Genomic DNA, 22,054 nt, shown 5'->3' on the forward strand with positions numbered 1-22,054 from the left:
ATGGGTATCTGCTATTTCCTAATTTGAAAAGCAGAAAGACCAAAATTGTAGGAATCACAGGTCAGTGAGAAGAACAGTGGGAAGAAGGGGAAAAAAAAATATATATATATATATATATACACACATGCAGGGTCATTATAATGTCCTTATGCAGTTTTGAATTTTCATAACTTCAGTTATATACATGAAAAATCAACCTGTAAAGAGCATTGAGAAGCATGATGCATTTATTTTACCATGATTTAGCAATAAACTTGTTATTATTTTATTTTATTAATTTGTTCATTATTTTATTTCTAGAAATGAGATTGACCCATGCCATCAATAGAAGAGAAAGTGGTTAGCTGAGCTAAAATCTGTCATCATGATCAAATGAAGATTTAGAACCAATTACAATAGAGATGCACCACACAGGAATTCTATAACTAACTGGATGAATAAGTTTAAAGAAACAGGTTCTGTCAATGATAAGCCACAATCTAGAAAGCTAAGTGTGAGGAGAATGTAGCAGCTGTAGAACAATCCTTCATTCACAGTCAATAGAAATCAGTAAAATGGGCATCTTTGGAGCTAGGTATTCCAGACTCAACAGTGCGTAAAATTCTCAGAATGAAATTTCACATGAAAGCCTACAGTATTCAAGTCCACCAAATGTTGCTAGTAGAGAATTATCATGCACAATTGACTTTCTCTCATCAATTTAATGAAAAAATTGTCAGTAATGACTCATTTTTGGACTATTTAATGTTTTTGGACAAAGTAACATTTCACATTAGTAGTAAAGTGAACAATCATAACTGCTGAATATGGGGCAATGAAAAGCCACATGAATTTGAGAAACATGAAAGAGATTCTCCTAAGATCAATGTCTGGTGTGCATTAGGAAAGGACTTCACAACTGGGACATTATTTTTTGAAGGATGGGTTGTTAATGGTTAAATAAAGTTATTTAGAAATGCTGCAAAATTACTTTATTCCCAAACTTACACTATTAGGACTGATAGCAGATACTGTTTCAGCAAGATGGCACACCTTTTCACTCTGATCTCAGAATTAGGCAGTTTCTGAATGAAAATTTCCCTAACAGATGGATTGGAAGAGGTGGACCATTCTCCTGGCCACCACAATCACCAGATTTGAGCACATTGGATTTTTTTTTATGAGGACATGTAAAGACTAGTCTTTATTCAACAAAACCTCATTCATTAGATGACCTGTGGACTAGAATAACCAATGTGATTCAGGATATTACTGAAATTCAACTGCACAATGTATTTGTAGAACTTTGGAATTGCATCACAGTATGTATACATAATGATAGTGGACATGTTGAAAATTAAACTCTCAAGAATATATCTAAGTAAAAATGTAATAAATTCATTCATTAACCCTTTTTACAGGTAAATTTTATCATATATAGAACTGAAGTTATAAAAATTTAAAACTACACAAGGACTTTATAATGACCCTGTATATATATATTAATTTGTTATAACCTAAATAAGGCTATTACACTTAACTTCATAAAGATAGAACAATATAACGGAAAAGTGCGACATAGCAACAAATCACATACATTGAAGATATTTTAGAGAAAATTAATACAGATAAAGTAAATAATATCAAATAGAAGGGCAGCACATAAAACAGCAGATCCAAACTTCTGTCTAATCATATTAGTTTTTTACAACTAAAGGATTGAATTTACTGCTTTTAATGCAGTCCTTCCTTTTGATTTTGTTTACTCAAAATTATCAGTATTAATTTTCTCCAATATAATAAGTCTGTTATAACCAAAAACAAGCCAATATAAAAATAAATAAAAATAAAAATGCTGCACTAATTTAAAGGATCTCGGGGTACAAGCTATAATGTGGGATATAAAATGTACCCTAGGTTTTGGAGGTGACTGTGGAAGTACGACCCACATTATGGTAGGGATGCACCATCTATCAATCTTAATCTCCAATATATAAACATACATACACATGCACACATCATCACTGGAAAAGTGTCCTAAATGGTGAGCATTACATAACAATACAAAATGACTGCACACAAAATATAAAGCATACGTAAACAGGAAACACCCATTACTAGGTGAGATTCTGAAACATGATGTACATCAGCTAAAGAAAATAAAAAAATAAAATAAAAAATGTCAACTTACTCCAGTCAAAGACAAACAGAAATGTGATGAATGATCAAAGGAAGAAGACATCCATTTGAGGAAGACACAGCTTGATCATGTAGATAATAGGAAATAAATTTTCTTGGAGTTGTCCACATCCCCCATTTACAACATCCTTCAAATGCCGGCAGATTTGAGCAATTAAAGACATAGTTAATGATAAATCCAATGTGAGGAAACACTGTGCAGCCTGCACCTTTCACACACAAATCAGCATAGCCCAGCCAGATGAGCTGATGAACCCTCCCAGTGAGGGTAATGGAAAAAAGTGTCAGAAAACAAAGATATTCTGGGGAACAAACAGACTGGAATGGCAGGAAAACATTAAGATCCCAATCTCGTAGAACAAAAGTCAAGGGAGACAGACTGGAAAAAAGGAAATGTTAAGAAAGAACTGGGGAAAAGAAAGCTCCTCAGAAATGGGAGAAATGAAAGCTGTTTGACAAGGTAACCCTATAACTAGCTACAGCTGAAATGGATAAAACAACAAGATGAAGAACTAGGATAGATGAAGAATAGAGGGATGAAAAGGGGTGTACTTCACAGCAAATAGACCAAAGCTTAATATACAGCCTCTGATATAAAAACAAACTAAGGTGGAATGGTGCGAGTTAGGAAGGAGGCTACTTCAGGGGTAAGTCCCCAAGTTAAGGCAAAATACCAGAAAAAAAGTCACACACAAAGAGAAAGTTTATTGACATCAGAATCAACCATGTCCAATTTGGTTGTCAGAAAAATGACCAAGATAAGAGGTAGGGGAGAGGATGTCACTCCAGTAAGGGCCAGAGCAGAGAGAACTATGTCTGAGCTGGCCAATACAGAGCATCCAGCAGAATCTGAAAAGAGTGGTCTAGATAATGGAAATTACCCAGGGGAATTATCTGATTGGAGGGTAGGCATATAGGTGAATACATCTCCAATCTTAACTGAATGCATCCAACCTCAGAGTCACAGAGGGAACACAAACCAGCAAAGACCTGGTGAGAACAACAGGACAAGACATATTAGAGGCCAAGGATGACCAAGAGGAATGTATCCTTGCCCCATCAACCTGAGACTCCAATGATTCAGGGTCCCAATGAAAGAATCTCAAATTAACCAAAAATTAATTGCATGACAGGCAAAAGGCTCAAGTAATAGTCCCAAGTAAATGGAATTAAACACACATCAATACCCTCAAATACCAATCAAGAAAGTGAGGATTGTACCAGAATAATAGAGAAAGCTAGCTGTACTAATACAGATGGTGCAGTATGATTGGTGGAAGGTAGTCATGTGATCAACATGTTCTTAAATGGCGTAAAACTGATGGCTAGATGAAAAAATCTTTTTTGGCAATGTTTAGAGGGCAAATCAAGATGCAGATTGTTTTCAGGTGGAAGGAGGTAAGACCATTTTGAAATTATATCACCATCCTACTTATGGATGGATTTTCAGTGGCACAGCTCCCCTAAAAATCACACGAAATTAGAATAGAATTGCCTCAGCACAACAGGCACAGAAATCTTTTTGGCAGATGCATTGAAGAAGATAGCTAAACTGTGTAGAGGTGAGCTGTGGTTTCCAAATTAAATGGTATTGCAATTGTTAATATAATTCTGATTATATTTGATACTTTTGTTTTGTCATAAATGAGTTTATGTTCTTAATATTACTTTAAATAAAATTAATTCTTGTAGATACTTTCAATATTTTATTTCATTTCTAAATTTTTCTGTAAGTAAATGTTTCAACTAAACTCATATTGTGCCTTATATTTAAAATAAAATTATCTACAAGTCATCTATCTTCATAAAAGTAATCAGGAAGCTTTTAAAGTAGCACTGATATTGCTACATGTATTGCACTCTGATTAACAAAGAATAAAGGTGATTAATTACCACTTACATGAGTTTTTAAACACTAAAGCAGCTTGAAGTGAGGTTATGAAAAGTCATAGCCTATTTAACCTTCACACAATCTGTACATGCCTATCTGCAATGGTCTAAACACTATCTTATACATTGCTAAGTAATTGTTACAAACACTCTCTGGCTCTAAATTTATAATAAATAAGTGTTACATTCACATGATGTTATGCAAGCAGTGAGATAAATTTAGCTTGAAAAACAAATTTTAATTGTATACAGATTCAAATAAGAACAATTTATGCTTGATTTACAATAGAATACAAAAATTAAAAGATATGAAAGTTTTATTTATAATAATAAGTAAGTGAAAAAACACCACCTAAGTATATTTTATTACAAGTTAAGGATTTTACTGCAAGAATTGTTTTTACAACAGGTACCATATTTTGGTTAATGGTAAAATCATTCTCAAATACAAAAGTTTTAACAACAAAGAACATTTTAGTATTTAAATCAACATTCAACAGCCTAACAATGCATTTAAATTCTAAAACTGATAGTGATACTTATGTACATATCAATCTGCTTGAACTGACAGATTTATTTATGGCTAAACAGAAAAAGCAACCAAAAGCTATGAAGTGTATTATGCAAAATATTTGTATTACACAAATAATGGGTGGATAATAACAACATAAGTCAAATAAAAAGTACATGTTAGTCGTGGGATTTTGATTTTATTAATAAACATTCTCATTTTTCTTTTGTTAATATCAGGTTCATGTTTTAGTACTATGACATTCTATTCATGAAAACTTTTTTTACTCATTTTTGGTTTTTTGTTTGGTTTTACTCATACTCATGAGCTTTAGAAAGTGGTTTTTGGTGTTCTTTTAACTTGATCTTTAAGTCCTGTTCCATCTATATAAAATAATCGGTAACTGTTAAACTATTTTGTAAACATTTCCTAATGTGCTGGGTTTGTCATATAATCTTCTTAACATATTTCATTTTCATTCGAGGTTGTAAAATAAAGCTAGGTATTATTTTATGATTATATTTATGTAAGAGTCTTTTATAAATTTCTGATAGAGAATTGTTAATATTTTCTATGTATTGGATAGTACAAGTGATTAGGTTTCCTTTTTTTTTTTTTTTTGCTAGAAGGTATACCCAAACAAAATTTCTAATAAATGCTTTGTTTGTGTTAACAGTTTTTGACTTTTGATTAATTACACATAGCACAAAAAGAATATACTGAGCCAAATTTAAATATCAATTTTAATTCTTATCCAGTATGATAAAATTTTGGTGATGACCTGCACTGTATTCTTTCAAATTGGAATATTTCTTTCATTTTCTTTGTTGCAACATCTTTAATGGCACTTAAACTTCCAAAAGAAAATTTTGAAAAAATTAACTATGGATCATTTTCTGTTTCTTAATAGCTGTGGTATCTGGGTAGTTAATTATAAATATTTATTGTTATACATATAACATTAGGTTAAGATTTTTATAAACCCTCAGCATTTGCTCATAAACAGAATTATTATATCTTAAAAGTACTGACTTCTGGAATGGTTTACAAGATACTGTGTGTGTGGAGAGAGTGTTGATGACAATTTTAATATTTAAGATGGTATGGTACTTTCTATATGTTGTTTGCAAAACTAGAGCAGCCTTGATGGGATACAAGCCTTAATGGACCTTGTCCATTTTTGCTACAATACAAATTCAAGAAATTCCACATTCAGGCTTTATGTGCTATGAATTCTTTTTAACTTCTAACATCATAAGCCACAAGAAAATATTGAATATGTGTATGAAAAAAATGATCTCAAAATAAAAACATCTAAATTTTATACATTTATTTGTGCAGGTTTATAATTAGTTAAATTTTTCAATCTGCTTGTTAAATAAATTTCAAAGGATAATAAAAAAATTTTGCTTCAAATACCTCACAAGCAATGTGATCTAAAGATTGATCTTCGGTAAAATACAATTTTTCTGTTGCTCTTTTGCGACCACTCCCAACAGTAGCCATGACTGAATTCTTGTTTATAACCAAAGGAATGTGCTATGATTCTTGTGAAAGCACAAAACTGCAATGAGAGACCATAAGTATATTACTTCCTGTACAAACACATCTCTATTATACTGTATTATGAATTGTTACTGAATCATTTTGTGGCATACATGAAACTCAAAAACTTGAAAAAAGAATTAGTAACAGTGTACAGAAGAGAAAAATTGTTCAGTTACCTGAACTCAAAGCATGTAACTTACTAGTTTAACAACATAAATCTTACATTTCTAGTACAAAAATAAGAAAATACTCTTACTAAAACTAAAAACCTTGTACCATTTAAAAAACACATTGTCAGATATGAAAAACTGTTTAGTATATGCAGTATTAATTAATTTATTTTATGAGTTAATACTTCACAAATGAATAGTTTTGGTTTTTTTTTATAATAATAGAGTTAAAAGCAGACAATTACTGGAAGTTGTGTTTGTATATCATTGATATCAAGGCTACAAAGATTTATAAAATGCCTCAGTGAGAGATACAGATAGACTATGACAAGACAAGAAAAAAACGGGAAGAACAGCAAAAACAAAAGCCATGGGAAAGAGAGGTTCAACCAGAGAAAAGTTAGAAACCAGTTGAAGTTAACCATCATAGGAGTGAAAAACCTAACAGTTGATATGTTAAAGCGAGATTAACAGTTTACTGACATTTAAACCACCTGTGCAGCCTTTAAATGAGAAGCAGATGATTATTGAAAGTAATGCTTACATACAAGAAAACAGAAAAGTATTGGAGTAAGGCTATATAGAAAGTGCAGACAAGTAGTGAAAGTTCAAGAAACAACTGCTGTAACTAACAAGGCACTGTAAGTGAATTATACACCTATATTATTGTGATAAAAGAAGAAAAAAGATAGAGAAGGAAAGGAATAACAATGTTACACATTGTTAGTCAGCCTTAAAGTTATTACCAAAGCAACATACTATAGCCTGAGGAAGTAACCATAGCTTTGGTTTTAAATGGGGCCTTGAAATTTTGATTTCTGTTGAAACAAGATAACTATTTTCACTGGAAATTTAACATAAAAAAATACAAAATATATTATATGATAAATTTATTAACAATGCATATACAGAAAACCTGAATAGCATCCAGTAAAACTACTGAAATAATAAAAATATCAGCTGGGCTCCACTATACTACTTTATAATTGTGTAATAATTTGTTTTGGTGTTTTATAAATCATTCATTGTAAGTTTAAACAAACTTAAACACAAATTTAACACATTTAAAACTTAGTCAGGTTCATACTCTAATGTCATCTCTTTTTTTTTAAGCTTAAATACATATATATATGGATATAGTATGCACTTTAAAATATTTGAGCAACAATAAAATCCCTTTGCATTTTAATAACTAATGTTTATGAAATTCATATCAAATATTTTCATTTTCCTAATTGAAATAGTGGAATAATAATAATAGTGGAATCATAAATCACCGCATTGTAAGTTTAACGAAATCTTCAAAGGTAAAAAATCAAGTTTTTGTGGCTAGTGTGAACTGATAAAGTGCTTCATACAAACAGTGTGGACCCATTAATAGTTAGTGAAACAAATAAACTTACATAGTGTTTAAAAATCATGTTTGAGGAACTTTATTTATCTAAATATATTGATTAATGTATATTTCAAAATTTTCAGATGCCCTCTATTAAATGTATAATATATATGTGAAAAATAAGTCATCCATTACATTAGTTGGATTGTTGTGTGTTAAAATATGGAAAGTATTCTTAATATACGTTTCCTTCTTATTTATCACAAGGTTATAAAGTAAAGGCAACCAAAACACATGTAAGAATATATTCAAATTGTTCAATACATGTGTACATGGCCTAATTATGAATAACTGTCCTCTATTCTATACACACAAAAATGATCTTTCCAATTTGTTAATGGCTCATACATTTTTACTTTGTTCATATAAATTACAGCAGCTGATAACATATAGTTGAAGAAATACATTTAATATAATGGCATATGGTTGGTTGGTGTGTTGTTCTATGGCACAAAGCAACTTGGCTACCTGCACCAAACATCCAGTAATAAGTTAAAATTAAAGTAAAATTAGCAAAATTCATAAAAGGAAATTAAGGTAAAACTAAATAAAGTTTAAAAAAACCATAAATATCACAAAACCAATGTTTACATCTAGTCTACAATGTTAAGAGAAAAACTACAATAATACAAGTTGTAAAGGGCTTCCTGTAGCATAACTGTAATTATCATAACTCACCAGGAAGACTAACAGGTAAGTACAAAAACCAACATTGGTCACCAGAAATTGGCCTTTCCAGTTTTTTGACATTATGGCCATTTTCAGAAAGTAAAGTAATAAACATTTTAAAAGACTTGAAGCAAAAGTTTAATAACTCACCAAGATGACTAACAGATAGTTCAAACAACAGTGTTAGTCACCTGAAGTTGGCCTTTCCAGTCCTGGTTTCGAGTTATTTGACATTACAGCCATTTTCTAATTTCAAATTTAACTAGACGTACTTTGATTCTTAAAAGGGAATTACATTAAAAATGTCTAATGTATAAATTGAAAAACTTAAATAGCATTAAAAAGATTAATGGCCTTTAAAAAACTAAAAACATTTTCAAGGTGGACAATGTCACTATCACCAATAACACTGTCTAACATTATGGATAAACATTGGGACAAAAGATGTTTAAAATAATGCTGTTGTTGAGTGTCATAATGACAGCAAAACAGTAAAATGTGGCTTATTGTGACCTGAGTGTTACACAGACAACAAATTTGTGCATCAGTCCCAGATAATGATGATGAATGGGGTGTAGCATCTTTTAGGCCAAGGTCCTGGCAGAGCCATAGACCAGTGATCTATAGTCGAGTTTCAAGCAAATAAGAGCACAATATATCTTTAGCATAGAACATCAATCCCCAAGTGGTGGAAGAGAGGACATAGAGGATATTCAGTGCTCTTGAACATTTGATCCACAGCTTCTTGATGTGTGGTATAAAGGTCAGCTTATGGTCAAAGATAAGCCCCAAGAACTTTGTCTCAGGGACCACAGGTAGCACAATTCCACCGATACAGAGTGCAGGATCAGGATGAATATCCCTTTGGCAGCAAATGTGCATGCAAACAGTTTTAGAGAGTGAGAAGTTAAAGCTGTTTGCTGTGGTCCACTTCAGTAAACAATTGAGGGCAGTCTGTAGCTGCCTCTCAATATACCTCATTTTCGATGATTGACATGAAATGTGAATGTTGTCAACATAGAGCTCACTTGCAACAGCAAGAGGAAGTTGTTCAGTGATGGCATTAATCTTTATACTGGAAAGTGTGACACTCAAAACATAGCCCTGAAGGACTCCAAGTTCCTGGAGAAAAGAACGGGAAAGTATCAAATCCACACGAACTTGGAATTGCCTGTCCATTAAAAAGTTTTAATAAAAATGGGCAAACGGCCATGTAACCCATATATATGGAGGTCTTGCAAAATGCCATACGTCCATGTTGTATTGTAAGCCTTTTCAATGTCAAAGAATACTGATACAAGATATTTTCTTTTGAGAAAGGCTTCTCTGACTGACATTTCAAGTTGAATCAAGTGGTCCATGGTGGAGTGCTGTATTCGGAACTCACACTGGGTGGCCAAGAGAAGATTGTTTGATAAGCAGACCACAAACAAGATGAGCATTAACTCTCTAAGGTCTTACAGAGACAGCTCTTTAAAGCAATTAGACGGTACTTTGAAGGAATCTTGGCTTAGAGAAAGGTAGGACAATAGCCTGGCACCAGGCATCAGAAGAAATATTCTCCTGCAAGATCCAGTTAAAAACAACCAGAAGAATAGCAAGGGAAGCAGGAGATAGATGGCACAGCATTTCATAGTGTACATCATCAGGTCCGATCAATGTACTGCCAGACCAACGAAGAGCCAGTTTGAGTTCCACCAGTGTAAAGGGACGATTATAGTCATAGAGACAATTAGTTCGAAAGGAAAAAGGTGATCCCTTTGCCTGAGTCTTTATGGCTAAGAAGGTGGAGGAAGAAGCAGAAGTGCTAGATACCCGGCAAAAGCTTTCACACAGTATCGGCAATGCTCCAAGTATCAGCTAGTTCCAGACCATCAGAGAGCAAGATCAAGATGGGGACTGAATTATATTGCCCACTGACCTTTTCAAATCTTGTCCCACCTGACTTTGGAACTAGTGGTAGAAGTTGTAATATGCTGGTTGTGAACTTAATCCAAGATTCCTTCTGGCTTGGATGTCTTACCCACCAAGCATGTGTGAAAGTGTGGGATACCTACGAAAAGTATCCCAAACCCATTTTTGAGCCTTCCGTGCCATGTGGCAGGAAGAATTCTACCATGGACGAGGATATAGTGTAAAACATGTTGAGGTTTTAGGAATACATTCAGAAGCTTCCTATATAATACAGTCAGTTACCGCTGACACACAATCGTCTATTGATGGCTTAGAGATGATGGTAGGATCAAGTTCTGCAAGAGCAGGAAAAGAGGGCCAGTTTGTTTGATCCAGCTTTCACCAGAGCATGCAGGTTGTGTGCCATTGACCATGGCCAGTTTCTCTCAAAATTATATGAAAATGATCACTGCCTCATGGATTATTGTCAACCCTCCATAAAAAGTGGAAGAACAGTGAAGGGGAGCAAACTGAGAGATCAATAGCAGTAAAGGACTGACTAGGTGCATGAAAATAAGTATAAGAACCATTACTGAAAAGAGATAGGTTGTGATCAGAGAGCATACACTCTACAGAACGACCCCTCCTATCAATATCAGCATTTCCCCAGAAGGAATGATGTCCATTAAAGTCCTCCAGGATTAAAAAGGGAGACAGCATCTGTTCAATGAGAGTATCAAGGTATGATTGATCATAGATCTCTCCAGGCAACAGATAGAGAGAACAAACAGTGATGGTACAACTCATGGAAACACAGATGGCTACAGCCTCCAAGGGTATGTTGAGTGGCAAAGACAGGGTGGGTACATGCTGATCAATCAACAGTGCCACCCCTCCATGCACTCATCCATCACACAGCCTGTCGTTTCTGTACAAAGAAAACTGCCGAAAGGTGACTGTATTGGCAGGTTTCAGAAATGTTTCCAGGAAGGAGACATACAGGATGGTAGGAAATAATCATTGGTTTGATGTAATCCAAATTAGAATGTAAACCTCGACAGTTCCATTGTATCAAGGTGGTCATTTTATTTATTTGTAGGCAAATTAGGTGGAGAACCCTTCTGTTTACAATGTCTTTTTTTCTTTACTGTATTTATTCAAGGGAGGTCTATTGACTTCCATGGATCCTGCCCTAGACCAACTGGGCAGGTCTTTGCTGTTTGAAGAGGATTCCAGAGACTGAGGACATGAACAAATGAGATCATTTTGGATCTTGGGGTGGGAGAAGATGTATCCGAGGAAATGCCTATACCTGGAACCAAAGGAAGTGGATCTTGGGATTTGCTGGAATGTATGTTAGGGACAAAGATGGATGTTGAAGTTGATTCATCAACTTTTTTAACCATGGAGGTCAAAAGACTTTTCATTTGGTTTGAGAACAATTCTTTTGGAGACACTGAGAGATCTGTCTGCACTCCCACTATAGTAGTGGAACGAAGTGCAGCAGCATATATCCCAGATGAGGTGGTGGACAGCAACTTTCAAGCTTCAAGGTAAATAATGTTTTGAATTGTTTTCAAATGCTGCACCTCTTTTTCTTCCAACCATTTAGGGCAAGAACAAAAGTAGGACAGGTGAGAGCCATTACAACTGATGCAAAAAGGGTCTGTTTTACACTCATAGACATCGTGGTCCTTGCCACTGCAACTAGCACATGTCTAGGAACCACAAAATGACATCTTTAAGTGACTCAACCTCTGACACTGGAAACATCTGAGAGGATTTGGAATGTATGGCCATATCTTGCAATTATGATAACCTGCCTTGATGGTGGTAGGTGGGCGTGATGATGAAAATGTCAGAATGAGAACATTGGTTGACATCATAATTCCATCTTTGCGAGTGGAGATATGCCTCACTATATAAACTCACTGGGGATAATCCAGCGAGAATTTCTGACTCTGGAATATTCTTCAAATCCCTTTCAACAATAACTCCTTGTAATGAATTCAAAGTAGCATGAGGTGTAACCTCAATAGGTATATCCCCAATTGTCTTTGAATGCAAAAGGAGTTCACTGTGTTGAGATGCGAATATTTCCACCAATATGTCACAAGATCAAAGCTTCTTTACTGGTTTTGGAAAGCCAGCAAATCCCTCCAGTCCCTTCTGAATGAAAAAAGGAGACATCTACCCTAGAGGTTTGTCTGAAAGAAAATGTAGTAAAGAAAACAAAGTACAGGTGTTACAGATGTTGAAGATTGCTGCTCACAATCTTCAAGACATGGTCGTTTATCTGTGGACTGTTTTTTTAACATTTAATTAAGTTTTTATTTGAAAAATTCATGATAAAAAAGGAATATTTCAGTACTCACTGACCCCACCCACCATGGAATCTTACCAGGGGACGCACACTGCTAAACAACGACACTGCAGCAATGCCAGGGTTTCAGGAGCACAAAACCCAAACACCAGCAACAGATACAGTGTCCATAATACCCATTGAGAACATCCAATACTGGTACCTGAGTTATGGGAGAAATACATACTCTGCATGTAAGATGGTCACTAGTTAAGACTGGACAATATTTACACCTAATAATACCAGTAAGTCTTGTTTTGTTATGTTACCATTGCTAAAATTACCATTTTACTTTAAAGGCTTAGACAACATATACAGTACTGTATTAACATTGATCCTTCCAGAGACAGCATTTGCATAGAATATATGGACAAATATCTTCTGGTCTCTGAGCTGAAACCTTTGTTATTGTAGTACAATTTCACAAAGTCTCTATAACTGTGGTTTTATGACAGCACACCATATTATCATATATTGTTATTATTATTGTGACATCATTAGTTTTATTGATAAATACTAAACAAACTGAATGGCAACTTTTGTTTGACAGCATTATTTCTTATACAGAACTGAAAGAGGTACAGTGAAAAAGTCACTTGCTAACTTTTTGTCCTTTTAACTTGATATAAATATCCTGTAATACCTTAAGACCTTCAGCACATACAGAAATACACAAATAAAAGTTTAGTTTCATCAGTAATTTTTATTAATTTATTGACTATGCTCCTGTCAATGTCATTAGCATAAATAAGAAAAACAAAGATCAAAAACCTGACCCAAGACAAATCATTAGTAATAAGGATACAGTCTGGCTAAAGGCCATTACGAACAATATTTTGCTTTATTTCACCTAGCCACTATTCAATCCATTTAAATAATCTTTCCCCAACCATCATCACATTCATTTTTTTTTTAACTGGTCTTCTGTATGGCACCTTACCTAAGATTAAAAAAATTATCAAGTCCAAATCTTTTTCATCATCCAGATGGCAAGAAACATCTTTAAAAATAAAACTGGAGATTAGTAAAACAAAATTTCCTTTTAGTGAATCCATATAGGCTTTCTTTTTTTATTATCATATTCATTTTACTTCTTTTATCATACTACAGCATCTCCCCCACTGTGGTAGTAAGACTAACTGACCTATAATTTCTAGATTGACATTGGCAACTCAGTAATACTACTCACTTCTAATGACCTTCCAAAACCAAATGTGAAGCAAAAGAGAAGCTTTTATATCTGATCTTTGACTTCCTTTAAGCTTTAACACTAAGGAAACAATGTCTGATACTAATGCTTTATTTTTAATTCATCCAAATAATGTTGACTGTTGCTAATATTAGAATGACAGTATAATGTACACTAGTAGTAGTAAACATTAGATCCTACTTTAAACTTTAACTTCAACAAAAAGTTATAGAACAAAATAATCTTACTTAAGAAACTGTACATGTTGTAGAAATAATTTATGTGTATTATATATCCTACACTCAGGTTATAATGCCAGATTCACTGTGTAATGTCATGAATATCATTCTTCAGTTTTAAACAATTTTCTTGAATTTAGTTGATATGAAATAGTTTTACATAAACTGCTACTGCTTTCTGAAGTTTTATCTATTATAGTTTGGGGGAAAGCATTTTAACACTTTTGCAGCTCTGTGAATCTACGATATTTTTAAACGTTTCAATTTGAACAAATCTGGGTTTCGTTAAATTTTGTAACCCTTCAGATACTTAAACATTAAAGACAATTAAAATCAGAGTTTAAATTTAATGCCATAACAAACTACACGAGGAACTATACAATTACTAATGTATTTTCAAGAAAGCTGGTATGTGTATTAAAACTTTAATTGAAATAAAGCACAGAAAAACATTTCGATCTTCTTAGGTCGTCTTCAGATTAACATAGTTTGTAACTGCGTATTAAAACCTTAATCAAAATAAAGTACAGAACAGTTGCAAACTCTCTTTGTTAAATTAAAGATGACTTAGAAAGGTCAATGTGTTCTTCTATACTTTATTTTAATTAAAGTTTTAATACCCATACCAGCCGTTGTGAGAATATTTTTACTTCAAGCGAGTTTCTCGTCATCACGAATGTATGATTACTAACTTATGACATTAAATATTACAAGTTAGCGATAAAAGTGTTTAACAGTTTAAGTATCATACTTAATATAATTTATATGTAAATTGAGAAAACTATAGATAACAAGATAGTAATTATAATACCAGTACAAACTATAACTGAATGGTTGGAACTTTCTTGAACATAGTTGTTTACATGCAGAATTAACAGACTCACCTCACATTGAATAAAGTTTGTAAGTATTCTACCAAAACTCTGAACTTAGGTATAACACTTTCAAAGGCAAATAAACTATCAATCTTAAACATTTACAGAGCGTGATTACAACCACTACCTGAATTAGAAAACCACCCGTATGAAATCTGCCGATCTTTCGCAATTGCACTTCCAAGTGTAAGAAACGGAAAATATAAAGTTCTCTGTTGAAACGAAAATTTATCTACATTTTACATAAGTTAATTTGATGAATATCTTAGTCACTTTAATTGTAAAAATGTAATAATAAATTATACAATTTATGAAACAACAGTGAAAAGCAATGTTCGTGCAGAAACTTCGAAGCGTATAATTCCATATTCCACGTTTTATTTCAAGTACAGCAGACATCACGAATATCACGATGTTCCTATAGCAAATAACTATTTAATACTTTAAAGCAATCCATTTAAATCAACACTTAAAAAGGAGTCAAGTTTTTAATTTATACTTTCTTGTTCAGGAAGTCATATATTCCATAAACAAAGTGATCCCCTGTTGTCCACAGGTTGTGTCGTTTGAAATTCTGAAGTACTAGTACTGTGTTGATGACTAGGCATTCCGGACAACAAATCACACTCATACAGTTTTTGATTTTTTTTCTTTTCTTCTATTGTCTTCAGAATACATCCTACATAAATAGAAAACATTTATCCTGTTTATGCAAAACGTGATTTTTTTTCTACTGAAAATAGGTCAGTTCATGCTATTCTTTTCTCAAGATTTGTATTTTACAAACCAGACCTTCAAATCCAGGAATCATCCTGGTTGTACTTTTTCTAACCATTTCCAATATATATGAAACTTTCTTGCACTTCAGTCACCAAGATTCTCACTTGATTATTTGCTACCCATGGTAGCTACAGCACGGAAAGCACACTGTGTAGCCGTATTTTTAACGAAAACAACCAAGGATGAATTTATGATTAAAAATTAATTATAAGTTTCAGTTACAATATCGAAAGTGTGACTTGTTGATCATTATTCGTATTAATTGTATTTGAAGTTAAAAAAGCATCTGAAAGAGTAGAATAGCTTTAAGAAATCGAAATCGCTTTGGAAGAAGAAATTTTATTTCCTTGTTAATCTGTTAAATGATTTTCATATGATCCTGATGCTGTAAGGTATTACTCATAAACTAATGACTGGTAATTTGGTTTGTTTGATTAAAGTGCAAAGATGCACAATAGCTATCTGCACTGTACCCATTGTATGAGCAGCTAAAGCCCCAGATTTTAGTATAATAAGTTTTCAAGGTTACTGTCAAGTTACCACTGTTAGAAATTTGTATAGTCGCTGTCTAAAAGCGTAAATGAGTGACAAACTTTTAGCTTTCTCATATGACATAGGATACTATCATTTCATAAAGATGTGTTTTATGGACTTAATTGTTTATCGATTTTTATGATATACGTAGAAATGCGTTTAAAATGTTTTGATGTTTACTAAAAGTAAGATGATGTCAGAATCCAGAATTTTTGTGGAGTATGCACAAAAAAGGGCTCAACGCAACTGTAATCAGTGAATGACAAATCAGTGAATTATTTAGTCAATAATCAGTAAATGATTCAGTTCAGTGTTAGTTTGGTTTGTTTGTTTTGAATTTCGCGCAAAGCTACACAAGGACTATCTGCGCAATCCATCCGTAATATAGCAGTGTAAGACTAGAGGAAAGGCAGATAGTCATCACTACCCACAACCAACTCTTGGGCTTCTCTTTTACCAATGAATAGTGGGATTAAGCATTACTTTATAACGCCCCCATAGCTGAAAGGGTGAGCATGTTTGGTGTGACGATGGTAAGTCACATGCCTTAACCACTTAACCACTTGATCATGACAGGCCGTTCAGTATTAGAAATGAGAGTTATAGCGTTTATTTAGTTACTCGGTGAGTTATGCTTTCTATGTAGAGAGAACAAGGTTAATTAAGTTAAATTTATATTAGTTTGACGTTTATTTTTTTAAATTAGACCTAGAAATAAATGTAGTTGTAGCAAACAGTTATTCAAGGAATAAATTAATTCGTTATGATTACATTACGTTATTTTTACCATACAATCCAAAAGAAACTTTTCATGACAGAACATGTTACAAGACTTGTGTCAGAAGCAGAATTATTTTGGTGAAAATAAAATAAAACTTTGATTGCACTTGAATATGATAAATAGTATAGAATGAAGCAAGGTCAGCAAGTCATTATGAAGACTTCTTCAGTGTTTTTGTTGATACTGAGGAAATATTGTTGGGTTTGTGTTGATTTCCACCCAAAGTCAATCATTTGCACATAAACTAGATTTTTAACATCAAACACATGCACAATCTGAAAAGTATAGAAGCTAAAATGTTTTATTTCAGTAGGCAGTTGCAGTCTATCAACGTTTTCAAACCTACATGCACATACAATTATAACATTTGTTTAGTGTATGTAATAGGACAAAAGACGTATTATATATGAAAACGAGTCTGGTATGTACGTATGCTTATATAGCACAAGGACAATAAATACGTCATTATGAATGCTGCAAAGCTAGCAACCACTCAAACATTAATAATTCTGTGGAATATAATATTCATACTCTCTTTTTAAAATAAAAGAAATTGACCAGCAAACATACTTAAATATGTAAATTGCAACATTGGCTCATCAATACTAATAATATATCTTAACAATTTTAAGATCACATCATTGATGTGATAGGATGGATCATTAGTTTTGATAGCTGTGACAACTCAGATTTTCTCGTAGTAACATAGCGTAAACATTGTGGATTTGACAATTTTACATCAGTAGCACAACGATACATTTGTGGAATTATAACACTAGAAACCAGATTTCGATGCCCGTGGTGGAGAAAGTACAAGTAGTCAATTGTGTAGTTTTGGGATTAACTTTAAACAAATAATCAAAATAAATGTATATGTTTTTGTATGACTTCTTGGAAGTTAGTTTATTCAAACACAAAGTATAAAAACATACATACCTGGACTGACTTAAGATTGTATATAGCGATTTTCAGACTTGTGAAGTACACGACTTTCTTTGTCTAAATAGAATATTTGATGCAAATGCTTTCTTAGTTTTATCTCTTCATTACAATTATTGTCCTTGTAATAGTATCTCTTGTTTTGCAGTCTTCAAACCAGACAGCCAGAAGAAGAAACCCAGTAACTTTAAGTAACATAAAACCATGCTCATTTAATCAAGAATTTTATGTTTCAAAACTACAATTTTTTTCGTTATTTACTTCTATTCACTATGATTACCTTATCACTCATTTAATTGTGAGGGTCGAGGGTTCAAATTCCCATCACACCAAAATGCTCGCCCTTTAACCATGGGGGCGTTATAATATTACAGTCAATTCCGCTATTCGTTGGTAAAAGAGTAGCCCAAGAGTTTGTAGTGGGTGGTGATGACTAGCTGCCTTCCTTCTAGTCTTACACTGCTAAATCAGGGACGACTAGCGCAGATAACCCTCGTTTAGCTTTGCGTGAAGTTCAAAACAAACCAAACCAATCCTCATTTAATCTAAAGTCCTAAAATCTACATTTTGCAGTACCTTAATATGATACACAAGTTAAAAAAATTAATTATCATTGTCAAAGTATATAATATTACAGGGTTTTTGTTTTAGAACATGCCTTTTTTACCCTAGTGACATTGTGTAAATCTGAGTATTTTTAACACTTAAAATCGATTTTTTTTCTTCAGTAAAAATTAATGCTTCAAATATTCTACCTTTCCCTGCATTACTGATGCACAGGTAACTTGGCGTTTTTATCTCACTATTTGCCAATAATGGGGTGGCTAAGTAATATTTTTGAGGGAATTATTTAAATTATGATACAAGCATGAAACTTTGCTTAAATATGTTCATTGGCTAATGTTTCATAAAATACATATTAGCAACATGAAAATCCAACATAAATGGAATTTATCCAGCCAATGTCACTTTTCAGAATCGTAGCCAAATAAGACGTTTCCCCCGGAAAAAATAATCTGTACATAATGATTACATTATTTTTCAGATTTAATATATAATAAATGCGTTTCTTATCATTTAATAGGAAAAAATACTATTAACAATACTATATTTGATTTTATTAAAAAATTAAATCAATACTTGCTTTTTCATTAATTATTATTATGCATCTCGATTCCATGGAGGAACATAGGGCCGCAATCGCTTGCGGATTCATTAACAGGCTGGTTTTTTAAGTGAGTAAATTGTTAGCCTACTGCACAGAAACCTGAGCCGTCCCTAATTTTGTAGTGTAAGACTAGAGGGAAGGCAGCTAGTCATCACCACCCACCGCCAACTCTTGGGCTACTCTTTTACCAACGAATAGTGAGATTGACCATCACATTATAACGCCCCCACGGCTGAAAGGGCGAGCATGTTTAGCGCGACTGGGATGCGAACCCGCGACTCTCGGATTACAAGTCGCACGCCGAACGCGCTCGGCCATGCCGGGCCTTTTGATTAATTAGCGTCCATTAAGATTTTATGTCACCTGAGTAGAAAACCTAGCTACACCTCTCCAACTTTTGACATTTAAATTGATACATTGCCTAATATTAGTGATTTCTGTGACTAGTAACATGTTTATTAGCATTTGAAATTAGTTAAGATATTTCAAAGTCCTACTCTGAATAGATAACTAGCTTGCAGAGCACACTGGTGTCATCACAACTGTATATTGCAGTATGAGGTTTGGCGTCAGTTAAATATAACAATATTTTAATGCTCCAAATACTACCTAACCAGGCTAATATTTTTAGAACGGGAGAGTCAAACGAAGGATTACTGAGCTTTTGTTACCTGGATGGTATACGTATCGCACGCCACTTTGTTCATGCAAAGTGCATATTGTATAAGGTAGTAAAAGTATAAGCCTTCTACCTTAATCCATTGATTTATTTGCTTCCACCAAGTATAAATGGTAAAATGACTGAATTAAATATAAACAGAACAAGAAGAAAGATCTCAAGCCTCCACCAGGCTACTACAGAAGAGAACAAAATGACAATATTATCATTATGACAAACATGCTATCAATTATTCCAGTAATGCTTGATGCAGTCAAACTAGATAACGGTGGTTGAAAAATATTATCAAAGCTGTAGATTTTTGTTGCACAGAGTTACAAATGACAATTGACAGAATGTCTACCGTTGCAAAAAACATCAAAGAAAGCAAAACAAAACAAAAGACGTGAAAAATGTCTTCATAACTAAAATCATCAAACTGCTTTTTACACAAGAAAGAGAAACCATACTTTGTTTTAAGATAAGCAATTACCGTGAAATCTTTTAAGACTTCGAGAAACGAAAAACTCTCCACAAAAATTAGTGGTTGAGATGTCATAAATTATCAGGAACATTTGAGAGGTGTAATAACAGTAAAACTATTTAACTCGAATACTTTAATTTAGAAATTGGACAACTAAGTATGTGTTCATGCTGAAAAAACAAAAGACATTTATGGTGCATTTACAATGAACATAAGTAGTACTGATAGTGGCTACTGGTTACAGTGAATTAGAATATTCACATCAGTCACGAGTAATGGTAGTTGAAGAAATGCGCATTACTCGAAATTATGCTTCTATTTTTCTTCTTGCCGTATGGATTGAACAAAGTTGACCAATCAGAATAAGTTAAACAATCTTGACGAAATAAAAAATATAAAAGCTCGTGCAATATAGATAATTAAAATAGTTGTATGAAAAGCAGCTGTGTTCAATGTTGCAAAACTGCGAACTAAATGCATATAAAGACATTTCCAAAGAGCACAATGCCTGATTGAATATTAGATACATTTTTTAATTTTCGGCTGAATAAAACTCTACTTCTATGTGCAAATAAATATAGTTCTGTATTTGCTGGAGCACTTTAAACAAGGTTTTAAAGTTGGCTTTAAATTGAAAGACACTAAAATGTAAATTAAAGGTTACCTTTTTTAAATTGAATATTGTTGCTTTATCACTGCGTGTAGTAATAAAAACAAAGATAATATAAAGTTAAATAACAAAAGTAACCGAAAAGGACCAAATAATTCATTTATAAAGACTAGCATTTATATTTAAAACAGAGCCAGTATTGTAGTAAGCGTTTTTGGTTTTGAATTTCGCGCAAAGCTACTCTAGGGCTATCTGCGCTAGCCGTCCCTACTTTAGCAGTGCAAGACTAGAGGGAAGGCAGCTAGTCATCACCACCCACCGCCAACTCTTGGGCTACTCTTTTACCAACGATTGACCGTGACACTATAACGCTCCCACGGGTGAAAATGCGACCATGTGTGGTGCGATGGGGATGCGAATCCGTGACCCTCAAATTACGACTCGCACGCTTTCACACACCTGACTATGCCGGGCCCTTTAATAAGCTGATTCGATACTAAAATTTGATAGTTCATGTTCAGTGTCTACATTTGGAGCTCACACTAAGAATGCGCAGAATCATGAATAAATATTCAGACTGCTTCGAATTCACGTGTGGTGTGTACAGACACGCCATTGTGCTAATAACATCCTTCGTGCTGCCTGTGTTGCTCATATCTAGTGTGGATTCGGTTTCACATGGTGGCCATTTTATTTTTTTCTGGCAACTAACAATATTTTCTTTAAAATAATCTCTATGAGAAAATTCATGTGTTTTTCATGCTTGTGTCACTAGGCGAATTATCATACCTGTTTTCTGCTCTTTTATGTATCGTATTCATATAAGCAATGTATAAACAAACTAGTTTAACCCTTTTCTATTTTTCACAATGAAACTACTTAACCAAATTACATGAAGCATAGAACAAAATTATTAAATAGTATTTAGTCTTGGGTTGTAAGAAATTTTATAATTATGTTTTCTCTGTAATAATTTTAGGTTCTGAATTTTTTTAAAAAAAGTATTGTATGATACAGTTTTAAAAAATGAAAACAAAATACTTTCTTTAATTTCAAAATTTCAATTTATTTTATTCTTGACCAGAAAGCTCCATTTGATATATGTGACCAGTTTCAACCTGCTTGAAATTCATTAGCAGATTTATGTTGATATTTTGTTTTGGATATGTTAGTTACAACT

At 33.3% G+C, this 22,054-nt stretch overlaps 1 protein-coding gene across 4 annotated transcripts in view; it reads right to left on the reverse strand.

Moving 5' to 3' along the window:
- The window catches only part of LOC143233934 (leucine-rich repeat flightless-interacting protein 2-like), a 92,887-nt gene extending 77,416 nt beyond the window's left edge, over positions 1-15,471 (reverse strand). Inside the window, exons 1-3 of one of the 4 annotated variants that reach the window (XM_076470845.1) lie at positions 14,930-15,076; positions 12,657-12,780; positions 5,999-6,143 (exon numbers count right to left, since the gene is read on the reverse strand). In XM_076470845.1, coding sequence (XP_076326960.1) covers positions 5,999-6,085 — 87 coding nt within the window. In that variant the 5' untranslated portion in view covers positions 6,086-6,143; positions 12,657-12,780; positions 14,930-15,076. Of the gene's footprint in view, positions 1-5,998; positions 6,144-12,656; positions 12,781-14,929 lie in introns of all 4 variants that reach the window. The other 3 variants (XM_076470846.1, XM_076470844.1, XM_076470849.1) reach the window with 3 other exon arrangements.
- Positions 15,472-22,054: the final 6,583 nt, after the last annotated feature.

This window comes from Tachypleus tridentatus, chromosome 12 (assembly GCF_004210375.1).
Source record: "Tachypleus tridentatus isolate NWPU-2018 chromosome 12, ASM421037v1, whole genome shotgun sequence".
Taxonomy (NCBI): Eukaryota; Metazoa; Arthropoda; class Merostomata; order Xiphosura; family Limulidae; genus Tachypleus; species Tachypleus tridentatus.